The sequence below is a fragment of the Globicephala melas genome, chromosome 2, assembly GCF_963455315.2.
Source record: "Globicephala melas chromosome 2, mGloMel1.2, whole genome shotgun sequence".
NCBI classification, from domain to species: Eukaryota; Metazoa; Chordata; class Mammalia; order Artiodactyla; family Delphinidae; genus Globicephala; species Globicephala melas.
In genome coordinates this window covers 177,204,725-177,226,139 of record NC_083315.2, presented here as the reverse complement: position 1 = coordinate 177,226,139, position 21,415 = coordinate 177,204,725, and the positions used below count along the sequence as shown (strand labels likewise).

The following is a 21,415-nucleotide window of genomic DNA, read 5'->3' as shown; positions in this document are numbered from 1 at the left end:
TGAGGTGAACACTCAGTGGAAAAGAGACGATTTTAGAAGGAGGCAGCCAAGCACACCGGGCAGGGCAGGCTCAGCCATGGCTGCTGGTCAGGACTCAGTAGTTCGGATCACACCGGCAGATCCGCCTGAGCGGCTGCGGCACCTACACACCATCCAGGCCCCGCAGCGACCACACGGCGAGGCTCGGGTGCCCCCTGGTGGCCATCCTGCGCCATCGCACACGCCCCTGACCAGGCGGTTTCCCAGACCCGGGAGAGAGGTCACAGGGCAGCGCCTCCTGGCACCCCGCCTACCGCCTGGGTATTGCATTAGACCCCAAAGTGTAAAATAAATACCCGTGAGTCCACACTGATATAAGTACATAATGGATTCACTGATAGAAGTGAAAAATTGATGAAAAATAAAAATGGGGGAGAAGAGACAGCTCTCCCTGAAGAAGAACCCCAACAATTTACGGAGATGTTCCCCCCTCACGCGGGCGGAGGGTTCCGCCCCCTGGAGTGTGGGGTTCGTGGCCTCTCCAGGTTGGTTCCTGCTAGAACCAACTGTCTTTATAGATCCTGCAGAGCTGATTTGGGGGCAGGGAGCTGCCACTCACTGGCCTCTGCTTCTCGGCAGGACTGGAGCCCCTCGTGTTCTATATCTCAGGCTGTCCTGTAGGTACCTGTGCGTTCTCTTCACTACCACGCCCTGCATCGTGTGTGTGCATAACATTCCATACACCTTCGCGTGTTACGCCCATCATATGATTTCCCTAGAACACAGCCCCTTGTGGCCGTGCTGAGTCATTGCACGCCCCGCCGGACCCTGGCTCCAGAGACTTGGTCCCGCCAAGGCAGGGGGGCGTCTCGGGCAGACCAAGAGGCACAGGCTTGGACGTGAACACGTCTGTGGAGTGTGTGTGTGTAAGTGTGCGTGTGCTCACACACATATATGTCCTAGCTCCACCCACCGAGAGGCCCTAGGAACAATGATAAGGACATATGGGGGGGAGGGAGCGTCCCCATGTGCGGTCAAATGGCTCCGCGTGTGGAAACTAAAGAAGGAGAGTAGGAGCGAGGTGATGCTCCTGCAGAGTTTCTGTAGGACTGAAGTGATCTCAGTGTGGACCAACGTGCCCTGTCTTCCTCGGGTCCGTCCTTGCAGCTGGGATTTTCCACAAAAGCATCGAGACTTGGACGGAACCCTTTGCGGAGGGTTCAAGGCGGCCAGATGGCGGGGAGGGGATGTGGGGGTCATCGTGCCCCTTGCAGGGACCAGGCTGGCTGTGACTGCCGTCCACAGCGGAGAACAGCCAGAGGACGCTGTGCCGGCCTGGCCGTCCAGGGACAGTGGGAGAGGTCAGCAACGAGGGACAGGGAAAGTGGCCTGGGTCCCTGCCCTTCGTTCCATAACCAGTGAAACATCCACAACTAACAGACGTGCCTCTGCCCGACACACGGGGGCACGACAGAATGCCACACCCCTGCACGTCTAGGATGGTGGGCGGGAACACAGAGGGGAGGCCGACCCGGGGCAACAGGCGAGGCGGTGCCTGAATCGCGGCCTCGGCCCAGGGAACCGGGGCCGCAGGGGAGGCGGAGCACAAGTCTCTGCATCCCAGCTGCAGCGGCACCTGCGGCCACAGGTAACCGGGCAGCAACAGCAATGGGGCCTGCGACCCCGTCCCTGCAGCCCCCGCCTCACCGCAGCAGCAGAGCCTGTGAACCTCACAACACCAGACGCGGAAGAGGTGCCAGCTCTAACCGGACCCCCACCATCTCCCTCCCCCGCGGCTGGGGGCCCGGGACTCAGCGGACCCCGGACACGAAGGCAAAGCTCATCTTCCCCGGGGAGCCAGGTGGTGACGCCAGCGACACTGGTAGCATCAGGAGACCAGCGACTCCGGAGGCACAAGAAGCAATGACGGGGGCTCGGGCGACACCCCCTGACAGAGGCGGCGGAGGGCGGAAGGTGAAGATTCCCAAGTATAGCCGGAGGAGCGCAGGTGGAGAAGCCGAAAACCTGTGTGATGGCGCCACCTGCTGGAAGACAAAGGAAAGGGCTCTAATTTCGAACCTGTCACCACTTCAAAGGTGCCGGGGAGTGGGAGGAATCCCCCACTCAGCGCCGGGGAGAAGCCAGGACCCTGTACCACAAAGAGAAGTGGCAGTTCTCCAGAAACCAAACTTAAAGTCACGCAGTATTGCGGGCTAAATGACAGCCAATGCACATAGTTGTCACGCACTCGACAAGCTGTAGGAAAATCAGAGGGGCACTCCAGTCAGCTCTGACGTGAATTTAATGAACAGAAGAAACACTTTACCAAAGAGATTGAAATTCTAAAAAAGAAACAAACAGAAATTCTGCAGCTTAAGAAGTCAATCAATGAGATGAAAAACGCATTAGAAAGCATTGGAAATAGAGCAGACCATGTGGAAGAGAGAATTAGTGAACTGAAAGGTAGAAATCTAGAAATGACACAAGTAGAAAAGGAAAGAGAATTAAAACATTAAAAATGAAGAAATTCCATGAGCTCTATCTGACTCAGATAGGAAGGGCAATGTTAGGGTGATGGGTGTTCCAGAGGGACAAGAGATAGTTTATTTAAAGAAATAATAGTTGGGAATTCCCTGCTGGTCCAGTGGTTAAGACTCAGTGCTTTCAGTGCCATGGGCCTGTGTTCAATCCCTGGTCAGGGAACTAAGATCTCGCAAGCCACGCCACATGGCCAAAAGAAAAAAAGAAAAGAAATAGAAAAAGAAAGAAAGAAATGATAGCTGAGAACTGCCCAAACCTGGGGAGGAACTGGATATGCAAGTCCATGAAGCTAAGAGAACACCGAATCACCTCAATGCGAAAAGACCTTCTCCAAGACACCTTATATTAAAATTGTCAAAAGCCCATGACCAAGAACTTGAAAGGCAGCCAGGAAAAATAGATGGCCACCTACCAGGAACCCCCCTTAGGCTACCAGCAGATTTCTCAGCAGAAACCCTGCCAGCCAGGAGAGAGTGCAATGACATTCTCAAAAGACTGAAAGATAAAAACTGTCACCCAACTCTCCTCTACCCAGCAAAGTTACCATTCAGACATGAGGGAGAAATAAAGGCTTTCCCAGACAAACAGACCTGACAGAGTCCTTCACCGCTAGACCTGCCTTACAAGAGGTGTTGGAAGGAGCTCTTCTACCAGAAACAAAAAGGCAAAAGCACACGAAACTGAATAAAGTGAAGAACAGACAGAATTGGAAATGCAGCTCTTTAGCAGCATAAGCTTGCTTTATTTATTCATTTATTCATTTATTTATTTAATTTTTGGCTGCATTGGATCTTCGTTGCTGTGCACGGGCTTTCTGTAGTTGTGGCGAGCGGGGACTTCTCTTGTTGCCAAGCACAGGCTCTAGGCACGCAGGCTTCAGTAGTTGTGGCTCATGGGCCCAGCAGTTGTGGCTCGTGGGCTCTAGAGCTCAGGCTCAGTAGTTGCACATGGGCTTAGTTGCTCCGCGGCATGTGGGATTTCCCGGACCAGGGCTTGAATCCGTGTCCCCTGCATTGGCAGGTGGATTCTCAACCACTGTACCAGCAGGGAAGTCCCAGAATAGGCTTTTAAACATTTTATTATAACAAAGTGAATCAGCTATACGTATACATATATCCCAATAAAGATGTTAAAAACAATTAAGTAAACATTTTATTATAGCATAAAGTTTAAAGGGAGGAAGCAAAAACATAACTATAGCCACTTCAACTTCGTAACAAACTCATAATATTTAAAAGGGGTAATTTGAGGCAACAAAAATACACGGGGAAGAGGATAGAACCTGTCTAGGCAAACGAAGATAGACGTTGTCAGCAGAAAGAGGACTATTTTATCTATGAGACGCTTTATACAAATTTATGGTGGCCACAAAACATATATCTAGAGCAGAGGCAAGAAACACAAAAAAGAAGAAAATGAGAAAAGTATCCTAGAAAAACCCAGACAAAAATGGCAGAGAGAAACACAAGGGAAGAAAGGAATGGAGGTATTGAGCAACTAGAAAACAAAAGATGAAATGGCAGCCCTGTGTTCTCATTTATCAATAATCACCCTAAATATAAATGGACTGACATCACCAATCAAAAGACAGAGAGAACCTGGATGGGTTAGAAACCCAGACCCAGTTCCATGCTGCCTCCAGGACACCCCGCTCAGCTCCACAGACACACAGAGGCTCGAAGAGAAGGGATGGAAGATGAAACCCCAAGAAAGTGGCAGCCAGAGGAAAGCGGGTAGAGCTACACTCATATCAGACAGAAGAGACCTCAAGCCAAAAGGGAACAAGGGACAACGATGGACTCTAATGATAAAGGGGAGAGTTGATCAAGAAGACATAAAGTTAATAATATATATGCCCCTAACATAGAAGCATCAATATACATAAGCAATTATTAACAGACCTAAAGGGAGGAATTGACAGCAACACAATAATAGTAGGGGACTTTCACACCCCACTTACATCCGTGGACAGATCTTCCAGACAGAAAGTCAACAAGGAGACTGTGGCTTTAATGAAACATTAGACCAGATGGATTTGATAGATTTGGACAGAACATTCCATCCAAATGCAGCAGAACACACATTCTTCTCAAGCACACATGGTATATTCTCAAGGATAGATCATGTGTTAGGACACAAAACAAGTCTCAATAAATTTAACAAGACTGAAATCCTATCAAGCATCTTTTCCAATCACACTAGTATGAAATTAGAAATACACTACAGGACTTCCCTAGTGACGCGGTGGTTAAGAATCCGCCTGCCATGGGCTTCCCTGGTGGCGCAGTGGTTGAGAGTCCACCTGCCGATGCCGGGGACGTGGGCTCGTGCCCCGGTCCGGGAAGATCCCACATGCCGCGGAGCGCCTGGGACCGTGAGCCATGGCCGCTGAGCCTGCATGTCCGGAGCCTGTGCTCCGCAACGGGAGAGGCCACAACAGTAAGAGGCCCGCGTAAAAAAAAAAAAAAAAAAAGACTAAGAATCCGCCTGCCAATGCAGGGGACACGGGTTCGAACCCTGGTCCGGGAAGATCCCACATGCCGCGGAGCAGCTAAGCCGGTGCGTCACAACTACTGAGCCTGCGCTCTAGAGCCCACGTGCCACAGCTACTGAGCCCATGCACTTAGAGCCCGTGCTCTGCAACAAGAGAAGCCACCGCAATGAGAAGCCCACGCATCACAACAAAGAGTAGCCCCTGCTCACTGCAACTAGAGAAAGGCCACACGCAGCAACAAAGACCCAACACAGCCAAAAATAAATAAATAATTTTTCTAAAAAAAAGAAAAGAAATACATTACAAGAAGAAAGCTGGAAAACTCACAATTACGTGGAGACTGAAGAGCATGCTATGAGCACCCACTGGGTCAGTAAGCAGAGCAGTGGTTACCAGAGCGGGAGGGGCGGGGAGGGCAAAATGGGTAAAGGGCGCTAACTGTATGGTGATGGGTGGAAACTAAATTTTCGGTGGTGAGCACGCTGCAGGGTGTACGGAAGTAGAAACATGTTGTACATATGAAACATATAATATGATAAACTAATGTTACCTCAAGAAAAATAAATCCTAAATAAATAAAATAAAAAGGGACAGTTGGAGGCCTGAGCCTCCGAATGAGAGGTCCAGCTCCCAACTGGAAAGACCATTCGGGGTGGGGGGGACACTGAGACCCGGCCCAGGTTTGGGAGCAGCCCGGACACCAGCTACCACCTTCAAGTGACCCTTCAATGTCCCAAGGAGACAAGAATGCCAGCTGAGCGTGAACCCCTGACCACAGCCCTGGAAGGACCAGCAGTGCTGGGCGGTCAGTCGGGCCCCGGCTGGGCTGTCTGTGACTCAGCCCGTGAGCCAGCACGCGTCCCAGACCTCAGCTAGAACCTCCACGGAGGTGGGAAGGATCCTCCTTTCCATGGATGCAAATCTAGCCTGTGTCATGTTAGCAGCCGTACCAGCACTAAAGGTGTCACTCACTGCTGCTGTCCCAAAACCACCGGCAAAGTTTCACCTCAAATTGTTGGCCCTCGCGAGGGACAAACCCCCACCCGTGTGTGCAGGTGCGAAAGCTTGAGAAATGGCTCCAGGAGGTCGCCCAGCGCATCCACCTCCAATATGGGTCCCTCACAGCCCCTCCCCACAAACCCAGCCCCGCCGCCACCATCCCGGAGACCCGAGCGGCCCCCCGCGGGCCCCGGCTCCCTCCCCTGGCAGGCAACAGGCGCCCCCTCCTGCCAGAACCCCCAGGACCCCCACCACAGAGGTGCAAGAACAGGGGGCCAGGAGGGGGCGCCCTCGTCCTGTCCCCCAAGCACCAGTCTCACTGTCCAGGGCCCAGCGTCCCCTGAGGTCTCCAAACGCTGCACTCGGCGGGGACACTCACCACAGGTGCAGCCGCCTCAGCCCCGATGACCCAGGACCAAGGGGTGACCTACTGCCAGTAAGCTCGGCCCGCTGGGGACAGGGTCCAGGCTGAACCTGGGGCTGGGGTCAGGGGACCTAGGGCAGGGCTCGGGTGAGCCTGGGGCTGGCCTCCGTGCAGGCGTCCCCTCTGGCCACTCCCGGCCTCAGGGCCCAGGGCGGCCCCGTGAGCTGGACATCCGGTCCCTGAACACGCTGAGCTCTGCTGCCCCTGTGTGGCCGCCAGCAGCATCGCATGCACTCGGCCAGCAGGAGGCTCTGCCCAGACCTGGGGCCCCTGGGCGGGCAGGGGCAGAGGGCAGGGGGCAGAGGGCATGGCCAGCAACACCTGGAGGAGGGTGTCGGGGTTCACCCTGGGGCCCAGAGAGCATGTGCATCCTGGACCCCATCCTCGCCCCACGTCCTTGCGGCGCAGGTGAGCTTTGGGGTCCTTGGAACAACCATACAGGAAGGGTCACACCGGGCGCCAGGCACACCTGGGGGCCCTGCGCTGTGGGGAGCCGGGCCCTGTGCCTGGGCACCTGTGTGGCAGGTGTGGACACGGCAGGTGTGTCAGCTGTCCTAACACATTAAACTTAAAACTGTGATCACCTGGATCAATCCCAAAGCTGGTCCCTCTTCAGACCTATCTCTCAGAAGCTGGGTTCAGTGAGCAGTTTGACGCCTCAACCTCATAGAGCTAATCCCACAATATCACTTTGAGACTGAAACGTGCCCTTACAGAGTTCCTCCATGCTGGACGCACGCGTTAGAATTCCTTGAAATCTTTTCGGTGCTAAGTGATGTTGTGATGCGTTCCTGCAGAGGCCAGCGGGCGTCCCTCCACCTGGACACACACCTTCTGGCGGGGCTCTCCGTGCGAGCAGGAGGGGCCGCCGGGCAGGGCTGGGGCTCGGGCTCTCCCTGGTGGCCATCCTGCGCCACTGCACGACCTGCCAGCCCCACCCCAGCCAGGTGGGCTCTGGGGCAGGTGAGCTTTGGGGGCATCCCACCTGCCAGGATAAACGTCCCTCCTCTCCCCGCAGCCAATCCTGCTCATGATCAAGTCCTAGCGTGACGTCACTTGCTGGGGAGGCCCTGACACAGCCCCACCCGCCCTGCTCTCCCCTGCACCCACGCTGCCATCCATAGGCGTGACACCCGTCTCCCCGCAGGTGCACAGCCTCTCCTCCTAGGAAGTGAAAGTCGGCCCATCCTCAGCGCCACAGACACAGGGACCCGCGATGCACCCGCGCGCGCAGTCGAGCCCTCACGCCCCGCGCTGCAGAGTGTCTCCTGCAGGCCACAGCCCAGCGCAGGTGTGCGACCCCTCGGGTGGGGAACCAGCAGTCTCCTGCAACAACCTGCAGTCGGCCTGCAAGGCATTCGTGAGCTTTCAGCACCGTGTGAGCACCGAGGCCCATCAACCCCCAGGAAGAACACGTTTCCTGGGGCGAACAGCCGTGAGGTGGGTGGAAAGTCCCCGAGCTCCGCTGTGGGCAAACCATTCCCGAGGTCCTCCGTTTTCTGCCTCATTTCATAAAAAGTGAATAAAGAATCTTTTCCACATAAATTTTACAGTGAAGGCTTGATTCGCGGGCCAAGGTTCAACTGGATGAAACATCACCACTGTGTCTTCTGTCACTGAGTGTCCTTTCCCGGCCATGATGATTGTCAAGAACAACTTTCCCTAGTGAGATCCTGCAGAACCAAATTTCGGCAAGAGATCTGGTTTCTCCACCCAGGTTTAGCCAAAGCAAGTGTTATCACGTACACTTCTATGCTCCGTCCCTTCCACAGTGTATTTATTATTTCAGCTGCAATATTTCTTTTCAATTTAATGAAAGGTGGAGCTTTTTTTTGAGACTTCCAAGTGAAACATAAAGGATTGATCCTGTGCACTTACAAACGTACTCTCCCAAAATCCCATTAGAATAAGAATACGGACAAGGAAGGCAAACACCTACCCGGCTGCTTCCACGCGCCAGGCCCTCTCCTGGGTGGGTTACAGGGTCACCCGGTTTGATCCTCACAGGACCCCAGCTTACAGACCAGGAAACAGAAGTCAGGTGCCCAGGTCGCCCGGCTTGGAGCGCCACAGCCAAGATCTGAAACGGCGGAGACCCGGTGATCCAGTCAAAGCTGAAGTCTAAGTCAGCAGCAGGGGAAACACACAGCAGCCCACCTTCCACTGCAGCACCAGAAACACTCAGTACCTGGGGGCGGCAGGATGGGGGGCACGTCCAAGAGCAGAGGACCAGGGGACAGACAGCAGAGGATATCTGGCCCAGATGTGCAAGGTCAAGAAACCACTTTGAGTCACTTCTGAACTTGGGAAGCGACATCCACCTTCATCCTTTTGGCCAGAACTGTCACACGGCTAAGCGGGTGGGGCTTGGAGACGTCCATTTCCAGCCTGTTAGTACAGGAAGGCCAGGGACACGGGACCCGGCAGACTTAACTGCCACGAAGTGTCACTTAAATGGAGCAAGAAGACACATGTCCAGACACACGAGGGCTAAGAGAACTTCCGCTCCAAACCCGTTTCGGGTCCACTATGACAAAATTCAGCTGTGTGACCACAAGGAAAAGTCACCGGCATGGCTCACGTGAGCAGAGCCCATGGCGAGCAGAGTTCACACCGCCCTCCACCGACCAAGTCAGACATGTGGCGGGTGGGCGGGTGGGTGCAGGTGACCCCACGGCTCTCCAACCCGCCACCACGTGCACATTCCAGCAGGAGGAGAAGTGTGAAGAAGGGGCCTTCTTTCCAGCAGGGACGCTCGGCCGGCGTGGGGATGTGGCCCCAGGATGGCTGGCAGCCCGGGGAGGAACCTCAGAACGTTCTTCCTCAGGAGGCCAGGTGGACCCGGTGGATAAAATTAATTAGCAACTCACAGTGAAAGAACACGGCATTTTGCATTTTAAAAGTAAACCCAGGGCTTCCCTGGTGGCGCAGTGGTTGGGAGTCCGCCTGCCGATGCAGGGGACACAGGTTCCTGCCCCGGTCCGGGAGGATCCCATATGCCGCAGAGCGGCTGGGCCTGTGAGCCATGGCCGCTGAGCCTGCACGTCCGGAGCCTGTGCTCCGCGACGGGAGAGGCCACGACAGTGAGAGGCCCGTGTACTGCAGAAAAAAAAAAAAAAAAAGTAAACCCAAAGTCTAGACAACAAGTAGTCGAGGGGAGAGGGGTCCAAGGGGAATTAGAGGCTAACATCTTGATGCTCCACAGGGAAGGACGGAGACACTTACTGTAAACCTGTTAGAACAAGTTCAAGTTAAGTGCACAGAACATGCAATGGTGCTCAGTCTGTTTGTACGATGGAGTATCACACAGCCATAAAAAAGAGCAAAACAGTGCCATTTGCAGCAACATGGATGGACCTGGAGATGATCATACTGAGTGAAGTAAGTCACACAGAGAAACAGAAACATCAAATGACAGCGCTTACATGTAGAATCTAATAAAAATGAACTTATTTACAAAACAGAAACAGACTCACAGACCTCAAAATCAAACTACGGTTACCAAAGGGGAAACGTGGGGGAAGTGATAAATTAGGAGACTGGGATGGACATATACACACTCCTCTGTATAAAATAGATAACTAATAAGGGCCTACTGTATAGCATGGGGAACTCTACTCAATATTCTGTAATAACCTAGATGGGAAAAGAATCTGAAAAAGAATGGAGATATATATATATATGAATCACCTTGCTGTACACCTGAAACTAACACAACATTGTAAATCAACTATACTCCAGTAACATATTTTTAAAAAAAGAAAAAAAATTTCAAGTTAAGTGCACAGAACATTCTATAGTGCAATGTCCATTAATAAGATGGAATATTACTCAGCCTTAAAAAGGATGGAAATCCTGACACAGGCCTCAACGTGGATGAACCTGGAGGGCATTGAATGAAACAAACCAGTCACAAAAGGACAAATCCCGTGTGATTCCACTCCTAAGAGTTCCCTAGAAGGGTCAAATTCACAGAAACAGAAAGGATGGTGGGAGCCCGGGGCTGGGGGAGGGGGTGGGAGGGACGGTTTAATGGGGACAGAGTTTCAGTTTTACAAGATGAGAACAGTTCTGGGGATGGAAGGTGTTGATGGTCTCACAACCATACGAGTGTACTTAATGCCACCAAGGTGTTCACCTAAAAAAGGTTAACAATGGTCAATTTTATGTTATGTATATTTTAGCACAATTTTAAAGTCAGTGAATAAAATGTATTACCCTAAAAAACATTCAATGGTGAATCACAAAAGCATTTTTTTAAATTCTACTTGCCAAACCTGCAGAGGATAAAAAGTATGGTGGAAAATGTGACTGATCTAAAAGACCAGGGATGGAGAGGAGAGAGGGTTCAAAAAAAAAAAAAGATGACAAACACATAAAATGAGACGGTAGAAAGAGGTCCACATAGAACAGAATTCACAGTAAGTGGGTATGGATTAAGCTCATCTTTTCAAGCAGAGATGTCCACACAGCACGTAAACAACAAAGTCCACTTTTGAAACAAAACTGTGCCGAGTGTCTTAGTCAGCTCGGGGTCACTATGACAAAGCAGCACAGACTGGGGGCTTCACACAGCAGACATTTACGTCTCCCAGTCCTGGAGGCTGCAAGTCCCAGATCAAGGTGCCAGCGCGGCCAGGTCCTGACGAGGACCCTCTTCCTGGCTTGCAGACGGCCGCTGTGTCCTCACGTGGTGGGGAGAGCCATGGTCCCTCCCTCTTATCAGGGCACTAATCCCATCATAGGACCCCACCCTCATGACCTCTTCTAACCTTAATCAACTCCCAACGGCCCCACCTCCAAATACAATCCCACTGGGGCAGGGCTTCAACAAGTGGATTTGGGCGGTTGTGTGGCGGGGGGGGGGGGGGGGGGGGGGGGGGGGGCACAGACATTCAGTCCACAGCAGAGGGTTTGAGAATAAAGGGTGGGAAAACATACACCATAAAAACACAAACCAAAGCAAAGCTGGTGGCACAATTCTATCAGGCAGAATGGAACTAAGTCAAAAAGGATGACTAGGGATAAAGAGAAACACGGTAACAAAGGAACCAGGAAAAGCAAACCTGTTAGCATGAAAATGTGCACGGCAAAGGTGACAGAAGGGCAGGAAAGTGACACAATTGCCTGTGAGGTTCCAACAAACCAGCTACGCCCAAAACCAAGAGATGGTTCAGCCAGCAGAGTCAGTGGCAATGGCTTTCCCAAACCTGACACCTCCCCTCGGTTCCCAGGACTTAGGAAGATGAGGGTGAGATGCAGGACTCCACACTTGGACACGTCGCAGGGGATTCAAGACTATCAAAGACCAACTCTACAAACTTGCAGAGAAAAAGCAAAGATCGCAGACAAAGAAGCAGGGATCAGGCTGATGTGAAAACGTGAACAGCCACGCTGGATGCAAAAGCACCAAGCGTGGGAGATGCTGCAGGGCTCACTCGACTCAGCCCTGTCGGAAAACCGTGTGGCATCACCTGGAGAAGGTTTACAGCCCCTTACCTGTGTCCCAGCAGTTTTATTCCTTAGTACATACCCCAGGGAAACTCCTTGGCACATATGAGAGATGCACACACAGGAGCAGTCACAGCAGCACGGCTCACGGTGGCAGTAACCTGGAAAATCCAAATATCCATCGATGGGGACGCGATGGGACAGCGTGGAACATTCACATAAGGGTCCTTCACTGGCACACAGAACGAATTAGCAGACACGCAAAAGTATGGATAAATCTTAGTAAAACATGGAGGGAAACGTATCTCCAAAGAAGAATATATATAGCATGACACTCTTTCCGTAACATTAAAAACAACTGAAACCAAAACATGCGTTCAGAAATGCATATCGATTTGATAAAACTGCACAAAATGGAAACAAAGGAAAGGCGCTCCCAGGTCTCAGGGTGAAGGTGCCTCCCGTGAACGCGGCAGGGACAGGTGGGGGCCCTCGGTGAAATGCAGTCATTGCCGAGATTTCACCTTTGGTTTGGGTGGGGGGTTTGCAGGTGCCTCCATGATTTAAAGTAACAAATTAAAGAACTGACTGTAAATAACGACATCCAGCGTGGACCAGTGAAGGGAGCATATCATGAACCAAAGGTGATGATCCCTCCCGTTCTCTGCACTTGTTGTCCATTTAAGAAGAAGACTGTGGGTCTTCCCTGGTAGTCCATTGGTTAAGACTCTGCGCTTCCAGGGTTCGATCTCTGGTCAGAGAAGATCCCACAGGCCACACGGTGTGGCCAAAAAAAGAAGACTGTGACCAGAATCTACACAGGATGCCTCCGAACTACTAAGAGAAAGACAATCGGATAGAAAAACAGAATATGCAAAATTCACGGAAGAGGGACCGCGAATGTTCCACGGAGATGTGAGAAGATGATCAACCTCGTGAATAATCAAGGAAACATGAAGGTAACTCGCTATCCCAGCCCCATCACGTGGGCGAGACTAACGCTACCACGTGCGTCAGGGGTGGAGAAGCCGCAACGCTCATGTTCTGCTAGTGAGAACGTGAGTGAGGACAGATACCTTAGAGGGAAAAAAATACTGAAAAAACCTAGTGAAGTTCAAAGGTGCTGCTCTTTTGGAGATATAAGTGGCCCCCGTTCCTTCACAGCAGAAGAATTTCATCTGGACACCCGGGCACCCTTTCCCTGTGGACCCACATGTCCAAATTCAGGACAGTGGGGTGTGAGCCAGGTGTCTTGTGCCAGCTTCTGAGAACCACGCAAAGAGATCCTACAAGCGTCCCCTTTCGAGGTCTTCAGCGCCCTGTCTGTGCCTCGGCTGAGAACCTGGACGGAGCATCAGAGCTCACGGAGGAGGCGGGAGATGGGAGGGACGTGGGTCCCCAATGGGCTGGGATGGACCAGCAGCCTGGACAACCTTCCAGACTCACGTGGGAGTGACACGAACATCCATGTCATCTAATCACCCTCCTCTCCAGTTTCGTGCCTCCCTGGGGGGACATGGACGAGTCCACAGTCAGGTCAGCAGGCCTTCCTCCGTGAGCCAGCACCAGTGAGGAAGGAGTCGATTCCACGATGACCACTGGGATAATAGGCACAGGGCGACCCCCAAGCAAATTCTGGTCTGGTCACCATGAAGGAGTGGCCACGGGGCAGCCACGGGGCAGCCACTGGGCGTCCACGGCAATGCCCTGCCTGCAAACCCAGCAGGCATCTTCCTCACCTGTCTTGACCTCCCTCCCCAGCCCCCCAGCCCCCTCTCTGCCATTCCTCCCACCCCTCGGCTGTCCAAGCCTCGCCCCCACCTGTGACACTTAATTTGACGTGTCGAGCAGGCTGGGCCACAAGAGCCCAGGCAGCATGTGAGGCTATTTCTGGGTGTGTCGGTGAGGGTGTAAGCAGATGGCCTTCCCCGTGCAGCGGTCCTCACCCAATCCTGGAGGCCTGGAGAGAGGAGCGGGGAGCGGGGGACGGGCGGTGGGTTCGCCCCTGCCTGAGCTGGGACGTCCATCCTCTCCTGCCCTCAGACATCCGCGCTCCTGCTCCGCGGACCTTCGGACTCAGACTGAACGACAGCGCCGTCCTCCTGGCCCCCAGCCCGCAGCTGGCAGGTCATGGGCCCGCTCGGCCTCCACGGTTGCGTGAGCCAACCCCTCATAAAGGGTCTCTTCTGTTCCGTATCTCTCCCACTGGCTCTGTCTCTCCACAGAACCCTGACCAACACACTCGCTCCGAACCGCTGCCGTTCTGCTCTCAGCCCCCTGGTGCGACCCCACCTCCATCTGTCTCCCTGGGAGAAGTCCGCCCCGGGCGCCCTGCATACTGACGCAGCTGACACACCTGAGTGCCCACCGCCAGTCTGAAGCCCTCGGGCAGCGCCCAGCCTCAGACCCTCTGACTGACGGGTCTTCTCCTTGGTCTTTCTCCGGTGAACTGGCAGTTACCTTGTTTTTGCCACAGATTAAGCCACTCACGCTTCAGCCATGAGAGGCCGTGCAACACTGCAGTGTCCCATCCCTCCTCCACCTGGGCCATCGGCAAAAGGGTCCCCAGAGAGCAGAAGACGTGGCGGCCATCCTAACAGGGGCGATGACGGTGGTGGCTTCTGTTCTGGGCTTATCACTAACTGGGTCTCCACCACGTTACTGGACAAAATGAATCGGATAGGGCTTCCCTGGTGGTGCAGTGGTTGGGAGTCCACCTGCCGATGCAGGGGACGCGGGTTCGTGCCCCGGTCCGGGAAGATCCCACATGCCGCAGAGCGGCTGGGCCCGTGAGCCATGGCCGCTGAGCCTGCGCGTCCGGAGCCTGTGCTCCGCAACGGGAGAGGCCACAACAGTGAGAGGCCCGCGTACCGTAAAAAAAAAAAAAAAAAAAATGAATCGGATAATGTGAAGTTTAGCTATTACTTAACATGAGGGAGTTCGATTTTGCCAAGTTGGGTTTTTACTATGATGAAGCTATTTTCCTACAGAAAAAGTGAACGTGCTTTGGAACGGAAGAAGACGGATCAGGAGTTCGAATGTGTTTTCGTCTTGAGGGGCCGAGCTGCGTCGTGCAGGGCAGACTCTGCCTGGTGCCACCACAGCAGGTGAGGTGCATCTGAGCCCCACCACAGCAGGTGAGGTGCGTCTGAGCCCCACCACAGCAGGTGAGGTGCGTCTGAGCCCCACCACAGCAGGTGAGGTGCGTCTGAGCCCCACTCCAGGAGGAGCAAGGGGGACGCAGAGGCCCCTCACTCCGGGGAAGAGGGCAAGGCCCTCAGCCTCAAACCCAGGGGCCTCGTCTTCCGCTGGCATCCCGGGCTGTCAGACCCCAGACCCAGCGAGGCAAGTACCCCACCCCCGAGGCTGGCCCTCAGAACACGGCCGTCATGGAACCAGTTCTGGCCCAGGGCCCCTGAGGGGCCCACGCGGGGGGCTTCTGAGAGGGACTTCCCTACCAACAGGGGAAGCCACAAGGAGGAGTCCCCGCCCTCTCCTTCCCGAATTGGGAAGCTGTTTTTGAGATGACAGGAGCTGTGAGCTGATGAGTGAGGCGATGACAGACAGGGAGCAGCTGGGTGGCGCTGCTGTCACTTCTGGCCATCACAGACCACCTCAGGAAGCCAGGGAAGGGCAGGCTGGGACGTCCCCATCTTGTTCCCAAGGCAAACCCAGAGGGCAGACACCTCGGGCCACGAGCCAGACAACAGCCCCGGTCATGAAAACGGTGGGTGCCGGCCTGGGCCTCATTCGGAGACCCTCAAAGTCGGGGGGCAGGGCACATGGCCCATTAAACCAAGTCAGGACCAGTGTGCCTGGCACCGCAGGGCCATGGAGGCCAGTGGAGGCAGAGGTAGGAGGCGCGGACCAGAGCTGACACCCAGGAGGACAGGTGAGTCTGGGGCTCCGTGAGCCCCAGGTGAGTCTTCTCTGCCCTGGGAGTGCGCCAAGTTCCCGCCTCTGACACCGGGACACGGGGCCTCACAGCCAAGGCAACCCCACAGCAACGGCCCCATCGCTAGGCGGAGACCCAAGGGCCAGCAAGGGGCTCCTCCCGGAAGAGGCAGGAACCCAAAACAGACCGTCGGGGGAGGGGGCGGGACCCTAGGGCCCCTCAGACCCACTCTCCCACGGGTCCTCCCTGCCGTCCCCGTCTGACTGCCCAGAGAGACCAGGACAGGACAGAAGTGGACCGGCCCAGCCGCCCGCCGTCACTCGCTCACACCCCGCCCCTCAGGCGCCCCTCCGCAGCTATCAAGAGACTGGACACATCAAACAGGCAGAGCAGTGCCACGTTCCATACAAAACTGTAAACAAGAGTCTTTAAAATGACAGAGGCCTCCTTAGTCCCAAACTCTGAGCCAGAGGCCCCCACCCAGGGACCCCAGGGGAACAGACCTCCGCCCACTCTGTCCTCCCTTCCCACCCAGGTCCCCAGCAGGCGGAGGTGGGACCCTTCCCGCTCTGGCTCAGGCCGTACACACGGGCGCCCACGCTGGGCAGACTGGCCGAGCAGGGGCTGAGGTCCGTGGTCCGAAGGATTCCTGAGATGAAGAAGCGGCCGGGGGTCGCCCCCCACCCCCCTGGGTTCGGGCACTCTCCGCACCTAGCCCCGTTGGGAGCCCGCCCCCACCCCATCCCATGCAAACCGTGCGCCTGCAGCCACGCGTCTCAGCGCCCTCGGGCGGCCCCTGTCACGTGTCCAGGGCGTCTCGCGTGGGTGAGGGCCCGTGGGGGCGGCCCGGCTGGCCGTGCAGCGGCGCGTGCGGCGGCACCGAGTTGCGCTGGGGGGCTGGGGGCTGCAGCTCCAGAGCCAGCGCGGGTGGTGGGAAGTCGCGCACCTGGCGGCGGTACTCCAGAAAGGTGCAGGCCTTGGTGGCGAGCGCCACCACGTTCTTGCCCACGAAGATGGCCGAGACGCGGCTGTCGCGGAAGAGAGCCATGTTGGCGGCGCGCGCCAGCACAGCCACCACGTTGACGGTGGCGAGGCTGAGCACCGGATAGAGCATCATCTTCTGCGGCGCGATGTGCTCGCCCTGCATGCTGACCTCACTGAGCGCCACGCACGGCAGAACCAGCAGCAGCATGTAGCAGTAGAAGAAGGTGAGGCCCTCGGCCCAGAGCGGCAGCGCGGTGCGCGGCGGCTCCCACAGGTTGGCCTGCATGTCCAACAGGTCCAGCAGGTCCAGCGCCACCCAGAAGAGGCGGCCGCGCAGGTCCTCGCGCTTCCGGAAGGTGCGCACGTACTCCATGCGGTCGAGCGCCACGAGCAGCAGGAAGAGGCCGGGCACGCACACCGACAGCAGCAGCGTCAGCGCCTTGCGCGCCAGCGGGTCGGCCGCGCCGCGCCGCGCCGCCTTGTAGTTCTGGAAGATGAAGTAGAGCTTGATCTCCAGCACGAAGATGTAGAGGAACCAGAGAATCATGGCGTAGCCGCGCTTGGCCGTGCGCACCTCGGCGCCTACCCACACGGCCACGTAGCGCAACACCAGCAGGAAGCACACGTCGCCCACCAACACGATGATGCACACGCCGATCTTGCGCGGGCCCTGGTTCTGCTCCACCAGGTACGCGTCCATGACCGCCATGCTGCCCATGATCACCAGCGTGGTCAGGCACACGTGGCGCCGGTCCGGGGGCGGCAGCACCATGGTCGGCCGCCGGGGCCCCGACCTGGGCGCGCGCAGCCCCACGCTAGGCGGGACGAGGCCCTGCGGCGGCGGCGGCGGCGGCGGCGGCGGCGGCGGCGCTCAGCCCTCGGGCATGGCGCGGGGCCTGTCCAGCCGCCCCGAGGGCGCCGCTGCTCCCGGCTGGCGAGCTCAGAATCTGAGGAGATCAGAGCAGACAGAGTCAGGATGCGGAGGGGGCGGCCTCTCCCACCCCGGCGACGTGCTTCCCGCGAGGGGCGCTGTCCCCACTCGGGGCCCCGGGCCTCGGCTGCACGCACGCGCCGATGTGCGCACGGGGGGCCGCGAGCCAGAGCGGGGCCTCTAGGGGGCGCCGCAGCCCCACCTGAGACCCGAGACCTCGTTCCCGCCACCGCCGGGGAGGAAATGGAACGGAAGTGGCTTCTCCCCGCCGCGCGCGCGTCCCCGGGGACCCGGAGGTTTGTCCCTGCTGGGCCCACGCCGCAGGCCCGGGGTTCCGTCCCGTGGCCGTTCCCGCGGGAGCTCGGGCGTCCTCGCTCCCGGCGCCGCGCTGGGCGGGAGGCGGGCCTGCGCTCTCCGCTCTGCGCGCTCAGGGAAGGCCGGAGGAGCCGGAGCTCTGGACAGGTTTTCCGATCCAGGACTGAGAGTCATCCAGGGCCTGCGGATTCCATCCCAAAAGCCTCTCCGTGTTTCCCAACCCCTGCCTCGCAGCCCCTGCATCTTCCCTCCCTGCCTCGGCAGACTCAGTCTCCCCTCCGGTCCACCGTTCACAGGGCATGTGGACCAGTCTCTGCCCTGCTCCCATCGTGGCTCCCTACTGCGCTGGCTGCGTCTCCTGCCGTGTAGATTCCCCCAGCCCCGGCGCCAGCTCACCCACGCCGCCATGCTCACCATGAAGGGGTGGTCCCCCTGCCACTCCCTCCCCCCTGCCCTTGGGGGCAATCTCAGGAAGCCTTCCCTCCGCTAACGCCCACCTGGGCCTGCTTTGGCTTCCACGGCCCCCTGCACCCCTCTCACACCCCTGGCACTGTTTGTCATGGCTGTGCTGGTCAGAGTTCCGCCGCAGGCTGCGGGTCCCCACACCTGTGCCCGTTCGCACCTGGGGGACGATGGAGGCCCTGCACCCTCACCCACCCGAAAGTCACTTGCAGGCTCACTCCCAGCCAGTCTCCCCATCCCTCCTGCCCCTCCCACAGCACCCCTGGCCCCAGGGCTCTGTTTACTGCCCTGTCCAGACAAGGACATAAAATTTAATGTCACGTGTGACTGTGGAGCCAGTGCCCGGCCTGCCCCTGGTGATACCGCAGCCCCCACTGCCTGGGGAAGGAGGTCCCCTTCCAAGTCGGCACCTCCACCCCTGCCCTCACTGCAGTGCTGCCCCACCCAGCACCCACCTCCCAGGAGCCCCTGCTGCCACATCCAGGGCCCCCAACCACTCTGAGCTCGGTCGCGTCGAGTAGTAGGTGCCTCGGGAGGGTCATCGGCCTATTATGCCCCTGCCTCCACACTTCCGTGAGCTGCTGCTCCCCCCTCACACACACACCCCGTGTCCGCCGCCACTGGGTGGACACGCTTGACCCACGAAGCCCCCCGCCCCCCGCCACACACACACACACCTGGGCCTCCTGTGGCTGCAGCAGCGGCCTGGGAATTTCCTTCATCCCAGCCCTTGGCCAACTAGCCAAACAGCCGCTGCACCACTAATCCCTTCCTCCCCACCCATACCACGGCTCGCTCACTCACTCATCAAACATGCGCGGAGGGCTGAGGGTGCCGGGACAGACCCCGTCACAGAGGGAGCCCCGGCCCCTGCCCCTGCCCCAGGCAGCCAGCGCCAGGGCCTGGCCACCCCTCCCCCACACCCTGCCGGGCCTCTCCCTGCGGACTGGCCCCGCTGCCCTGGCCGGCCCGGGCCCGGCCCGGTGCCTCCTGCACGCCCCACTACCCGGACCTCACAGACTCCGGAGCCTCCGGGCCCTTCACTGCCCGCCTCCTCCCCGGCGCCTCACACGCCCTCCAGCCCCAACCGTCCCTCAGTGCCCACAAGCGGTGGCAGGGGGAGAGAAAAGGGCCGCCCTCCCCCGGCCCCAGCCCGATCGGACAGAGGGCGGTGAAGGGGTTGGGCCGCTCCCGCAGCTGCGTCTCCGCTCCTCTGACCCCACCGCCCGCTCCCCCGCCAGGCCTCACCCCTGCAGCGCCGCCCCTGCATCCCGCCGCCCCTGCGGCCGGAGAGTCGGGGTTCACCGGGAGCCCCAGCCCGCGCGCCCTGCCCTCACTTACCCGCCGCCGGCCAGATGCTGCGCCGCGCCCGGGCCGGCTCCGCGGAGCCCGTAGGTGCGCGGGGCCGAGGCCGCGCTCTTCTGCGCTCAGCTGCGCCCCCAGCCCGCGCGCGCGCCCCACCCCCGGCCTGAGGCCCCGCCCCGCGCTCCCAGCCGCCTGCGCCCGCCTGACGGCGATGGGGGGTCCCCGCGACCCCGCCCCCTCCGCAGCGCCGGTTGCCAGGGCGACGGCACTGCGCAGCAACGGCCCCCGGGACCTATGACACTGGGCAGCCTGACGCCCCCCAGGGTCCACGCGCAAGCCCGGGAAGTCTCCTGTCCACCGTCCTCACTCAACAGCCGGAGAATCGCCCCGCGGGCGCCTCAGTTCCGCTCACACCCTGAAATTCCACGGCAGCCCGTACCCGGGCCACCCACCAGTGTGACCCCGATCGCCTGCGACAGGCGGCCTGCGGGACCCTGTGTCTTACCCGCGGAGCTAGCCCCGACGTGGGGGCCGGGCTGCCCGCCGACTATCTGCAGGTGGCCCCCCGGGACCTCGTTTGGGGACACGGAGCCGCGTCCCAGAGAAGCCCTCCAGCCTTCCCGGTTCTTATCTGAGGGCGCAGAGCAGGGCCACTGGGCAGCCCTCATCCTCTTCTCCAGCCATCCAGGGAGCACGCTAGGGTTTGGAGGCTCGGGCTTCCTTCCCCCCACCGGAGTCCCCACCCTGTCCTCACTGAGCACCGCCCCCAACATGCCAGCCATGCCCACCCCAGGATGGAGGAGGGGACCGCACCGGCTGCCTGCCTGCTGCCTCTGACAGGAGGAGACCAGGTCAGAGGGTGAAGGGACACCCTTGATCCCTCGCACCTGGTCGGCTTGCACCGAGGCCCCACATGTGCCTGGTTCCACACAGGTGGCTGAGTCTGTGCAGGTGACGGGATCTGCTGCCCTCCACCAGCACTGGGGGCCGGCCAGGGGTGCACCGGGGCCAGCAGGGAGTGAGGATAGCAGGCCCGCCGCCCTGGGCCATCCATGAGAGGCACACGTGAGGTGCTGCGATGCTCTTGGGCTGAGCCCTCAGGATGGCTGACTGGGGGATACCAGCCCCCATAGCCACTCGCACACTTGCTCTCACGGGAAGAAGTGTAGTCAGGACCCTAAGGCTGCCTCACTGCCCAGGGAGGGGCCCCAGACCCAGGGATGGTTTACCTTCCCCAGGAGGTCTCCAGGGACAAAGGGCCTGGGGAGCAAGGCCACTTCCTGCAGCATGGAGGGAGGAGGCCCAGGGAGCACAGGTTCCGTCTGGCCAGCGGGCACCACCAGCAACCACCTGGCACAACCACCCTAGCAGGCCCAGGAGGCAGAGGAGGGCCGGAAGCACCTCCAGGGCCCCCTGAGCCCACACCACAGCCCACACGGCCTGCTCCCTCCCTCCACCCTCCGCTCTCAGGGAGGGGCTGCCCCCCAGGACACCCTGCCCATCTCCTCTCTCCCTCTGCCCTCCCCACCTCACCTAAGGGCTGCTGGGAAGGCCCTATCTTTAACCCCCGTCCTGCTTGCCTGGGTCAGTGTTCCAAACGCACGCTGAGGGGCCGCCGAGGGGGTCTCTGTGTGG

The 21,415-nt window shown here is 58.1% G+C and overlaps 1 protein-coding gene across 9 annotated transcripts; it reads right to left on the bottom strand.

Annotated features, from left to right (window-relative positions):
- Positions 1 to 380: 380 nt before the first annotated feature.
- TMEM121 (transmembrane protein 121) lies at positions 381 to 19,911 on the bottom strand. 9 transcript variants are annotated; one of them, XR_009560539.2, is made up of 5 exons: positions 19,817 to 19,911; positions 16,730 to 17,714; positions 11,971 to 12,049; positions 7,022 to 9,536; positions 1,946 to 2,024 (listed from the first exon to the last, which is right to left on the bottom strand). XR_009560539.2 is itself a non-coding variant. In XM_060291458.2 (4 exons), exons 2-4 carry the CDS (start codon positions 17,537 to 17,539, stop codon positions 1,474 to 1,476), a joined length of 1,440 nt encoding a protein of 479 aa, XP_060147441.1. In that variant the 5' UTR covers positions 17,540 to 17,714; positions 19,817 to 19,911; the 3' UTR covers positions 381 to 1,473. The 9 variants fall into 9 exon arrangements, 7 of the variants coding, with proteins under 7 accessions (XP_060147441.1, XP_060147449.1, XP_069901130.1 ...); XR_009560540.2 differs by lacking the exon at positions 1,946 to 2,024 and having other exon boundaries at positions 6,219 to 8,517; positions 8,626 to 9,536; XM_060291458.2 differs by lacking the exon at positions 7,022 to 9,536 and having other exon boundaries at positions 381 to 2,024.
- Between the last annotated feature and the right edge of the window lie 1,504 nt (positions 19,912 to 21,415).

What these genes read in the sequence shown, in the direction of transcription:
- TMEM121 (XM_060291458.2), bottom strand. Translation starts at nt 17,539, where the DNA reads ATGGTGCTGCCGCCCCCGGACCGGCGCCACGTGTGCCTGACCACGCTG. An exon ending in TTCTGGAGTACCGCCGCCAG is followed by an intron (nt 12,050 to 16,729) that starts GTGCGCGACTTC and finishes TGGATTTTCCAG; the next exon opens with GTTACTGCCACCGTGAGCCG. An exon ending in TGCCAAGGAGTTTCCCTGGG is followed by an intron (nt 2,025 to 11,970) that starts GTATGTACTAAG and finishes TTTGTCTTCCAG; the next exon opens with CAGGTGGCGCCATCACACAG.